Below are 11,425 nucleotides of genomic sequence, written 5' to 3' on the forward strand. Positions count from 1 at the left end.
CAGTCTCCAGTTCTGCCTCTGCCCTCTCCCAGCTTTCTTCCCCCACTACAATCAGACTGAAGAAGGGGTCCAGACCCGAAACATCACCCATTCCTTCTCTCCAGAGATGTGACTGAGTTACTCCAGCATTTTGTGTCTATATTCGGTGTAAACCAGCATCTGCATATCCTGCACATAAACTGGATTTTAACTTGATTATTACTTGATTCACCATAGAAACGTATCTACCAAATGCTCTACAAGGGTTTAATACAGGTGAGTGTTGGATGGCTGCCATGCGGACGATGGGCCGAAGAGCCTGTGTCCGATCCTGGGCAGCGGCCGGGAGCTGCAGTTGCGGCGGAGGCCAGCAGGCGGCACCGCGGAGTCACTGTCTGCAGCGACGCCGGCGGCTTCCGGGTAAGTTGCGCCTCAACTCCTCAACTTTCCCAAAAGTTTTCCCGAGTTAAGAAACTTTCTTCCTTCCCCGCGTCTCCCTCGCTCCCTCCCTCCCTCTCTCCCTCCAGCGGAGCGAGCGGGTCTGGGAGTGGAGGAGAAGGGACGGGAGAGAGGGTGGGGTGGGGAGTGAAGGGCCGGGGTGGGGAGGAAGGGAGAGAGAAGGAGGGGGTGTGGGGTGGAGAATGGGGTGGATGGAGTGGGCGGGGGTTGGGAGGAGAGAGGGGGGGGGAGGAAGGAAAGAGTGGGGGGAGACGAGAGGGTGGGAGAGGAGAGGGGAGAGGGAGAGGAGAGGCGAGGGGGGGAGGGAGTTGGGGAGAGTAGAGGGAGGGGGGGAGAGGAGAGGGAGTGGAGAGAGAAGGGGAGGGAGTGGGGGGAGAGGAGAGGGGGGATATAGTGGGGGTGGAGGGTGAGAGGAGAGGGAGTGGAGGGTGAGGGGGAGATAGTGGGGGGAGAGGAGAGGGGGGATATAGTGGGGTGGAGGGTGAGAGGAGAGGGAGTGGAGGGTGAAGGGGAGGGAGTGGAGGAGAGGAGAGGGGGGATATAGTGGGGTGGAGGGTGAGAGGAGAGGGAGTGGAGGGTGAAGGGGAGGGAGTGGGGGAGAGGAGAGGGGGGATATAGTGGGGTGGAGGAGAGGGAGTGGAGGGTGAGGGGGAAGGAGTGGGGGGAGAGGGAATGGAGGGAAGAGGAGGATAGGTTCTGGTTGGGGGAGAGAGAAGGGTCTTGGGCAAGTGGGAAAAAGGGACATGGTGTGTGAGCGGAGTTAGGGAATGGGACTGGGTTAGAAGATAGGAGAGGATTTCTGTACATTTTCCAGCTCAACAACACTATTCCTACTGTAAGGTTGTTTTAGAAACTACTGATCCGGCAAGTACAGCTCCTGGTGACATTTTACTGCAGACTTTAGACTTGGCTGCAGTTAATCATAGTTTAGTAAAATGTTTTATTGTCTGGGTCCCAGTGGTGTAAACACTTCAGTCGGTGAGGAGAGTGTAGACAAAATGCTGGAGTAACTCTGGGACAGGCAGCATCTCTGGAGAGAAGGAATGGGTGACGTTTCGGGTCGAGACCCTTCTTCAGACTGAGAGTCAGGGGAGGGGGGGTCCGGAGATATGGAGGGGTTAAGTGTGAAAACAACAGATCAAAGCCATCCATGATAAGCAAATGTAAAACGGTTCATTGTCGAATGGAACAGCAGATGCTGGTTTACAAGAAAAGACAGAGAGTGCTGGAGTAACTCAGGCAGAGTAATACAAAGGTTCAATCCCAAGGTTCCTGCAAAAGCTGGGCCATAGTTAGAGAGCTGGGAAATGGGAGAAATCTAGAGATCCATTGTGTGCCAGCATGGGACCGATGGGCCGAATGGCCTTACTATGGCTGTAAATTTCCACTCCATCTGTCAAAGTCACGAGACGGTTGATCCTGTGGCGTTGCGGGCTGGGATGAAGGAACTGGGTCACGGGTGAAGCGGATTCTGTCCGGGAATCGTGGCTGATTTCCCCCCCCGTCCTGGTCTCCGGACCCTGAGGGACAGAAGGTCGGTTGAGAACGGCCGGTGCCAGAGTCAGGTTACTGTCTCAGTGGAAACATTCCATTATGTTGCAATCTATGTAACGAGATGCCAAACTATCATTGATCAGATTAATAATACAGGAGGATGTGTGTAGCGGAATCTTACCCCAACTCCAACCCACAGTCTCCAGATTATGTTCTCATATCAACCGTCAGGATTTCAGGTGTGTGTTGCTCTGTCTGTCTAAGGGGGTGTTGTGGGTGTGTCTTTGTCTATGAGTGTTGTATGTGTATCTTTGGATGGGGAGTGCCTGTATGTAGAGGTGTGTGTGTTGGTCTTTCTGTCTAAGGGGCGTGTGGGTGTAGGTGTGACTACCTGTGAGTTTTGTGTGTCTTTGGAGGGGGAGTGTCTATGTGTGGAGGTGTGCGCGTGCGTGTCTGTTTGGAAGGGTGTGTGTGTGTGGGTGCGTGGGTGCGTGGGTGTGGAGGTGTTTGGAGGGAAATGTGTGTGTTTTTTGATAGAGGTGTGTGTGGAGGTATGTGTTTGGGAAGGCGTGTGTGTGTGGAGGTGTGTGTCTATCTGTGTGTGAAGGCGTGTGTGTGTTTCTATCTATCTGTGTGTGTGTGTATGTGGAGGTGTGTGTCTATCGGTGTGTGTATGTCTGTATGTGTGGAGGTGTGTGTCTACCTGTGTGTGAAGGCGTGTGTGTGTGCAGGTGTGTGTCTGTGTGTGTGAGAAGGTGTGTGTGTCTGTATCTATCTGTGTGTGTGTGTGTGTGTGTGTGTGTGGAGGTGTGTGTGTGGAGGTGTGTGTGTGAAGGCGTGTGTCTGTAGGTGTGTGTATCTATCTGTGTATGTGTGCCTGTGTGTGTGTGTGGAGGTGTGTGTCTGTATCTATCTCTGTGTGTGGAGGTGTGTGTCTGTATCTATCTCTGTGTGTGGAGGTGTGTGTATCTATCTCTGTGTGTGGAGGTGTGTGTATGTGTGCATGTGCGTGTGTGTGGAGGTGTGTGTCTGTATCTATCTCTGTGTGTGGAGGTGTGTGTATCTATCTCTGTGTGTGGAGGTGTGTGTATGTGTGCATGTGTGTGTGTGTGGAGGTGTGTGTCTGTATCTATCTCTGTGTGGAGGTGTGTGTATCTATCTCTGTGTGTGGAGGTGTGTGTATGTGTGCATGTGTGTGTGTGTGGAGGTGTGTGTGTGTATCTATCTCTGTGTGTGGAGGTGTGTGTGTGGAGGTGTGTGTATCTATCTGTGTGCATGTGCGTGTGTGTGGAGGTGTCTCCATCTATGGCACATGTTGGAGATGAGCAAACCATGACCGTTTTATCCAAGACTTCTTAATGTTAAATGTGCCCATGCACAACAGAGGATGTGTGCACCGTGTGTGTGGCCTCATCCGTGTGAACCATGTGTGTGCAACCTCACCCGTGTGCATGCAGCCTTGTGCGTGTGCACCGCGTGAACGGGGGGGATCAGGTACAAGGACTACGTACTGGACCAGCCGTGACTCCGAGTGAGCAGACAACTGTTGTACGTGTCCTCCCTGCTGTTCCTGCATCGTGGGATTCACTGAATGTCTTTCCCCTTGTCTCAGGTGTAACTGGGACTTCCTCTCTCAGCTCTTCACCCGAGTCCTCAGTTCTTGACGCACCCTGTGTGCGCTCTTACATGAGTTTCTCAGTCCCCAGAGGTGTTCCACTAATTCCTTGTAGCGCAGGAGGCTGAGGGGTGACCCATGTAGAGGTGTATACAACCACGAGGCGAATAGAAAGAGCAAATACACACAGTCTTTGTCCCAGGGGAGGGGCATCAAGAACTAGATGTGAAAGGGGAAAGACTTAATAGTAAACATGAGGGGCAACTTTTTCACTCAGAGGGTGGTGGGTGTATGGAACGAGCTGCCAGAGGAGGAAGTTCAAGCAGGTACAGTAACATTATTGGACAGGTACATGGATAGGACAGGTTTAGGGGGATTTGGGCCAAAGACGGGCAGGTGGGAGTAGCGTAGATGTGGTATCTTGGTTAGCATGGGCAAGTTGGGCCGAAGGGCCTGTTTGCATGCTGTACGACCCTCTGACTCTAATGCCCCTGTCCCACTTAGGTTCCCGGAGGTTTTTGTCAGTCTCCCTACCTGCTTCCACTACCTGCAACCACCTGCAACCTCCGGGAACCGCACGGAAACCTTGGGTGGGGCGCAAAGTCTCCAGAGGTTTCCGTTCAGGTTTCCTAAGTGGGACAGGGGCATTAGGATCTTGTTTGTTCATCCACACTGAGCTGTTTGTTTTCCTTCCAGCTCCTGGTTCCAGTTGGCGAGGTGTGAGTACCCAGTCGGTCCCCGCTCCCTGGAGGTTCGGTTGTAGCCGGACGCGTTGGTTGGGGGGAGATGGGGGCTTCAGCAAGTCACCTCTCCAAGGAGCAGCTCTCTGAGTATCAGGTAGGGACGAGGCATTCAGCTGAACTTTTGTTTAGTTAAGAGATGCAGTGTGGAAACAGGCCCTTCGGCCCACTCGCTCCATGCTGACCGACAGTTCTGCTGCACCCTCTCTCGCTGCTTCCCCGTCTGCTTTGATCATTCCTTTTCACACCTGACATGCTCTTTGTACCCTTCCATATCTCCCTCTCCCCTGACTGGGGGTTCAATGAATTAAGGTACAACCATACTGTTCCTTGTGCTCTGAGCTCAGACCTCTCCTGAGCTATTACTAACACGAGTAAAAGTTACTCCAGCCTTTTGTGTCTGTCTTCGGTTTAAACCCTACACACGCAGCATCCATCTTTGGTCAATGGTTGGGTGACTTGCCAGAGTGCACTGTGAAACCTGCCTTTGTTTCAGTCACAATGCTGCATCAGTCTCATGTTTGTTCTTTTGTTTCAGGAGCTGACGTTTCTAACAAAGCAAGATATTCTGCAGTAAGTTGGGGTTTTTATTTTTGACGCAGGGTGGGGTTTGACACTGCAGCAGTTGATAAGGGACTGTGCTGGTGTGTATATAGTACAGGGCAGTGACCACTCCACCCACAGCATCAGTGATCTAACCCCTCAGCCATGAGGAGGAAGGTAGACACAAAATGCTGGAGTAACTCAGCGGGACAGGCAGCATCTTTGGAGAGAAGGAATGGGTGACGTTTCGGGTCGAGACCCTTCTCCAGAATGAGTGAGGGTGTCAACGATTTATTGCGCTACTCTCATGGCATGCAGGCTAAAAATCATCCTGGCCTCTAGGCCAGTTTAGTTTAAGGTGAGGGGGAAAAGATTTAATAGGAATCTGAGGGGTAACTTTTTCACACAAAGGTTGGTGGGTGTATGGAACGAGCTGCCAGAGGAGGTAGTTGAGGCAGGGACTATCCCAACATTTAAGAAACAATTGGACAGGTGCATGGATAGGACACGTATGGAGGGATATGGCCCAAATGCAGGCAGGTGGGACATGTTGGTCGGTGTGGTCACGTTGGGCCTGTTTCCACACTGTATTACCCTCTGACTCTCTAGTTTATTGTCACGTGTACCGAGGTACAGTGAAAAGCCTTTTTGTTGCGTGCTAACCAATCGGTGGAGAAACTATACATGTTTACAATGGGCACATCCACAGTGTACAGGATGAAGGGAATAATATTTAGTGCAAGATTAAGTCTGATTAAAGTTAGTCCGACGAGGTAGATAGTAGCTCAGGACCACTCTCTAGTTGGTTATAAGATGGTACAATTGCCTGATAACCGCTACTTATTGACCAATGCAGACACACTTTGCCTTCACAGTGAGAGACATGTCCTATGTCAAGTTTATTGTCATAAGCACAGGTGAAGGTGGTCGTGCAGTGGAAATCCAGCCTGCGGCAACAGCATCGATTCAACACCCACAAAAGATAAATCATATGTAAATTAGGCATAAATCATATGTAGATTGGGCATAAATTATACGCAAAATGTTGCGAGACAGCAATCGGGGGGAAAATGACTGTTATTGAGCAAAAATACACAATTATCTTTTATGATTGGGGATGATCAGCCATGATCACATTGAATGGCGGTGCTGGCTCGAGGGGCCGAATGGCCTGCTCCTGCACCTATTGTCTATTGCTGGGTTTGAAGGACACGGCGGTGAATATAGGAGCTGTGGAGCTGCAGCATAGAAGGGGTTAATGTGATGAGGGGAGGGAGGGGGATTTCTGTTCAAGTCAATGAAAGGATATTTAAGCTGCTCATTCGTTGTGGAGGAACTACAGGTCCTGTGTATAAAATGTACCTCATCTATTAGTGAATTTGAAATCAACAACTAAAAATATGCCTTGCTTTGTACGACGTTCAGAACAGATTTAAAATATTAATATCCATCAATTCCTTTTATCCAAAGTGCTTATCGACTCTTCAAGCAGCTGCTGTCCAACGATCTGACCGACTTCCAACACACGAGAGTTCCACAGAGTACTATCTGCGAGCTGCCCGAGTTAAAGGTATGGGATTGCTTGGGTGGAGGTGACGTTTGTAGTTGAGGCCACAGTTCATTGGCTATATTTAAGAGGGAGTTAGATGTGGCCCTTGTGGCTAAAGGGATCAGGGGGTATGGAGAGAAGGCAGGTACAGTATACTGAGTTGGTCAGCCATGATCATATTGAATGGCAGTGCAGGCTTGAAGGGCCGAATGGCCTACTCCTGCACTATTTTCTATGTTGCAGCCACGGTTCAAGGTCAGGCTGAGAGTTGTTCTTGCTCAGTTACTGGTGGAGAGAACTTTGTGAAAGTTGTGGGGCGGCATGATGGTGCAGCGGTAGAGTTGCTGCTTTACAGCGCCAGAGACCCCAGTTCGATCCTGACTACGGGCGCTTGCCTGCACGGAGTTTGTACGCTCTCCCTGTCTTTTCTCCAAAGACTTACGGGTTTGTAGGTTGATCGGTGTCAAATTGTCCCTTGTGTGTGTGTGTGTGTGTATGTGGGATACTGCTAGTGTATGGGAGTGATTGAGTGACTTGGTGGGGCCGAAGGGCCTGTTTCCGCGCTGTTTCTCGAAAGTAGCAGTGTATTGAAAGGCTTGTAGGTTAATAGGCTTGGTATAAATGTCAATTGTCCCTAAATGTGGGTAGGATAGTGTTAGTGTGTGGGGATCGCAGGTCGCTTGGACTCGTGTAAATTTACATCCATGCTGGCCAGTGGCCTCCCGCCATATTCATCCCATCTTGGTCCATCTTGGTCGGGACGACAGATGGCACAATGGGCTAAGTGTCGGCTGGCGACCGGAAGGTAGCCGGTTCGAATCCCGCTTGGAGTGCATACTGTCGTTGTGTCCTTGGGCAAGACACTTCACCCACCTTTGCCTGTGTGTGAATGTGTGTGAGTGATTGGTGGTGGTCGGAGGGGCCGTAGGCGCAGATTGGCAGCCACGCTTCCGTCAGTCTGCCCCAGGGCAGCTGTGGCTACAGAAGTAGCTTACCACCACCGAGTGTGACTGAGGAGTGAATGAATAATGCGATGTAAAGCGCCTTGAGTATTAGAAAGGCGCTATATAAATCCCATCCATTATTATTATTATTATTATAGACTTCTATCTCTAGACAGTTCAAACGCACGACCTGACACTTCTAATTATGGTCTGTACGGTAAGGAGGAACAAAAAAAGGTTTTAAGTTGTAGATGCTGGTTTATAAAAGAAAGACACTGAGTGCCGGAGTAACTCAATGGGTCAGGCAACATCTCTGAAGAACACAGATGGGTGACGTTTTGTGTCGGGCCCTTCTTCAGACCTGATTTGTTTCTAAATAATGTTCTCCGATTCTAGGCCAATCCTTTCCGAGAGAGAATCTGCCTTGTGTTCTCAACAGCGTTTGACGGGGATGGCAGCTTTTGCTTTGAGGACTTCTTGGACATGCTCAGTGCGTTTAGTGAATCGGCAACCTCCGAGATCAAGTCGCACTACGCGTTCCGGATCTTTGGTGAGTTTGATCTCCTCCTGGGTCCCCGTGCAATCCATACCATTGCCAGTATTCAATGAAACGGTTCTTGGAGCTTAGGCAGAGGTGTGTTATTGTGTGTCTCTGGGGCACTGCGAACAGGCCCTGCTGCCCCACCAGCCTGTGGTTCAGCATTGCTCCTACCCCAAAAAATGAACATGTGAAACTCCTTAAGGGCCTGTCCCACTTTCACGACCTCTGCCCAGTTTGCCCTTGACTCATACTCGCAGCATGGTCGTCACGGAGGTCTAGGTACTCGTGGCATCAATGATCAGAGCGTTTTTTCTAGCCTGATGAAAAATGTTCACGAGTAAAAAAGGTCTTGAATTAGGTCGTGAAAGTGGGACAGATCCTTTAATCTTGTCCTTAGAGACCAGTGGGATATCTGAAGTAGTTGACCTCAACTGGAAAAGCAATGAGGAGGTGATCATTGAGTGTAACACTGTGTTACTAACATGTAATAGTAGTATATATTTTATTTCAAACATGTAAAACAAAAAAAGTTCAAAACAAAGCAAAATAACAATAAAATGAAATGAACAATAAACCGATACACAACTCATTGAATAACTTTTCATAAACACCACAAATTAAATCTTGCATGTTCGAAAAGTAGGAGGAAGTATACACCTATTTATTCCAACCACTTTTCTGCTATTCATCAATTAATTCACAAACTTTATCTCATCTAGTTATATATGTATATGTTTGTGTATATATATATATATATACACAAACATATACATACATAGGCCACATAGATACATGCATATGCACACATACACAAACATACATATACACAGTTTACAACATTCATGTATAAACTAAAACGTCACCATCATCACAGCCCTTCCTCATTCTTATACCTCTGGACAGATAAGGCTACTGTGGCAGCATTCCTGTTTTCACCTGCTTGCTGGTGCTCGTTGTAAGATATGTGTGTTGCCCAAGGGGCTGTTTCCACACTGTATGACTCAATGACTCTAAGTCCTGGCAGCATCCTCATAGAAAATCAGTGCCATTCGGCCCTTCATTCAATACGATCATGGCTGATCATCCAGAATCAGTACCCAGTTCCTGCTTTCTCCCCATATCCCTGGATTCCGTTAGCCCTAAGAGCTATACCTAAACGAGTTTAGATGTATCCAACTCTCTCTTGAAACCATCCAGTGAATTGGCCTCCACTGCCTTCTGTGGCAGAGAATTCCACAGATTCACAACTCGCTGGGTGAAAAAAGCTTTTCCTCGTCCTGAATGGCCTGTCCCTTATTCTAATTTAAGTTTCAAGATAAAAGTGTACAGGGTTGGAGGTAATATAGTATGATGGATAGGGGAGAAGATAAGCGATAGAAAATAGTCATGCAAATGTGTAATTTAGACTGGCATTAATGAGTGTCCCAGGGATGGGAACCATTTATTATAATAGTGGCTTAGATGAAGGTGCGTGCACTGTGATGGTGGCTGATGAATGATACAGGGGTAAGTGGGTTAGCAGGTGGTGTTGCTGACACAGAGAGGCTGCAATGGGATGTGGAGAAGTGGCAGATAGAGTAAAATGTGAGATTATCACTTTGGAAGGAAGAACGATAAAGCAACTGAGTGTAACGGGGTGGGAGATTGCAGCCTTCACTTGGTCCGCCCTGTTTCAACGAATGCAATCAACCTGGGGTGCACAATCAAATAGAACAAGTTGTCCTACAACTTTAGGCTGTGCACGCCATACACAAGAAGAAGAGGTGTGAGGCGATCTTTGTGCATGGAACGCAGGGAGTTTTGCATACAATCACAGCACCCTGCAGGAAGGAGAAGCAATACTGTTAACCTTTATTTATTGTAAGGGATATGTGGTATAAAAGCAGGGATGCTTTGATGGAATCTTCTCGGGGGCTGGTGAGGAGACAGACGGACTAATGTGCACTGTTATGGTCATATTTCAGGACGGATATTGGGAAATTCACTGAGGTGATGAGGTTGTTGTATGAGGATATATTAAGCAGGTTGAGCCCGACTAGATGGTGTGTAGGAGAGTGAGGGACCTTACTTCAACACCATGGGCATGTCACAGTAGATGGTGAGAGGGTGTTTCACCAATGATTCGAGTGATGTTTTTTAGTTTCAGGGCTGGCTCATTTATGATGGAGATGTGGACAAATGTCTTCTCCTTTCCCCTCCCATCCCCCCCAAGAGTGTGGAGGCAGAGTCACCAGGGTGGAGAAAACACAGTGAACTATGAGGGAGGGGGTGGGGAGGCTGTGATCTCTTTGGGCTTGTGGCTTCATGTTCCTAGTGTGCAGTAATTATCTCCACTGCTCTAAAGCGTTTCTGCTTTCTTCACGGTGACAGATTTTGATGATGACGGGACGTTGGACAGAGAGGATCTGAAGAAGCTGGTGAACTGCCTGACAGGAGAGTCGGCCGACACCCAGCTGAGCGAGGCGGAGATGAATCAGCTGATTAGCAACGTACGGCCCACTGGGCGACTCGCCTCGCCTCGCCATCGTGTTGCTGCCCACTACTTATCTATCACTAGTCTTGTTGCAACGCCTTCATTTCCCATTGTGGGGGTGGGGCTGAAGATGTCCTGGTCGGGTTGCTCCTGGGCCTGGCCAAGCTGGCCATCAGCGAGCGGGTCACAGCGCCAGGCGGAAGAGGGCTCTGTCCGAGCTGGCTGCCTGCCCCGTTTCCAGGGTTACGTCCGTGCCCGGGTGGTACTAGAGAGGGTCTACGCGCTGTTCACGGGGGGGCCCTGGGGGATTCCCGGGACCGCAATGCATCCTCAATAAGGATGGTGATACACTTGTTTAAGAGCCCATTTGACGTAAGAATATTTATTTCGATAATTGGGTGATTTTGCATTGTATATATTAGAATTATTAAAAAAAGACTCGACCATTGCAAGCTGAGGCCTGAGCCTGAATGTAGCCTGCACGTGTGGTGTTCAGCCCCACCCCAGCCCCACACGTTTAGTATCTCTTCAGTGGCATTTCTAGATCTCTGAGCTTCTGTTGAGGCCTGGGGTACAGGTTGTGTCTAGGGAATTGAAGGCGTTGTGAAGGTGTGTGTGTGTATACTTGACTTTTGTGTCATATTTTTCACCCCCAGATACTGGAAGAATCTGACATTGACAAAGACGGGACGGTCAACCTCTCTGAATTCCAGCACGTCATCTCCAGATCCGCAGACTTTGTGAGGTGAGAAAAGAGCCCCCTTCACTCACCAGGAGGGAGGGAGAAGGGATTGTCCTTCCCCTCCTCTCATTCTTCCCTTTCCCCCCCCCCCCCCCCTTCACTCCCCTTCCTTCTCCCCTCTTCCTCCCCCTCCCCTAACCTGCTGTTTGTTTACCTTGCAGCTCATTCAAGATTGTCCTCTGATGTGTGGCAGGCACCTGGCAACACAAGATCCCCTCAGCGTTCTCCTGCGAGCATTTCAATGAGCTGAGGAGCAAATGTCTTTTCTGCATTTTTTCCCCCCGCTCGCAATCCTTGATGTTTTCACAGTGCAATAAAGGTCTTCGCATTCTCACCACCCACACTT

The 11,425-nt window shown here is 49.3% G+C and overlaps 1 protein-coding gene across 2 annotated transcripts; it reads left to right on the forward strand.

Moving 5' to 3' along the window:
• Positions 1 to 325: 325 nt before the first annotated feature.
• cib1 (calcium and integrin binding 1) lies at positions 326 to 11,420 on the forward strand. Of its 2 annotated transcripts, none has more exons than XM_033014779.1 (8): positions 326 to 399; positions 4,244 to 4,384; positions 4,826 to 4,860; positions 6,301 to 6,400; positions 7,720 to 7,873; positions 10,235 to 10,353; positions 10,994 to 11,082; positions 11,241 to 11,420. In XM_033014779.1, exons 2-8 carry the CDS (start codon positions 4,334 to 4,336, stop codon positions 11,260 to 11,262), a joined length of 570 nt encoding a protein of 189 aa, XP_032870670.1. In that variant the 5' UTR covers positions 326 to 399; positions 4,244 to 4,333; the 3' UTR covers positions 11,263 to 11,420. The 2 variants fall into 2 exon arrangements, with proteins under 2 accessions (XP_032870670.1, XP_032870671.1); XM_033014780.1 differs by lacking the exon at positions 326 to 399 and adding an exon at positions 2,012 to 2,171.
• The last annotated feature ends 5 nt before the right edge of the window (positions 11,421 to 11,425 follow it).

The sequence above is a fragment of the Amblyraja radiata genome, chromosome X (genome assembly GCF_010909765.2).
Source record: "Amblyraja radiata isolate CabotCenter1 chromosome X, sAmbRad1.1.pri, whole genome shotgun sequence".
In the NCBI taxonomy this organism is placed as follows: domain Eukaryota; kingdom Metazoa; phylum Chordata; class Chondrichthyes; order Rajiformes; family Rajidae; genus Amblyraja; species Amblyraja radiata.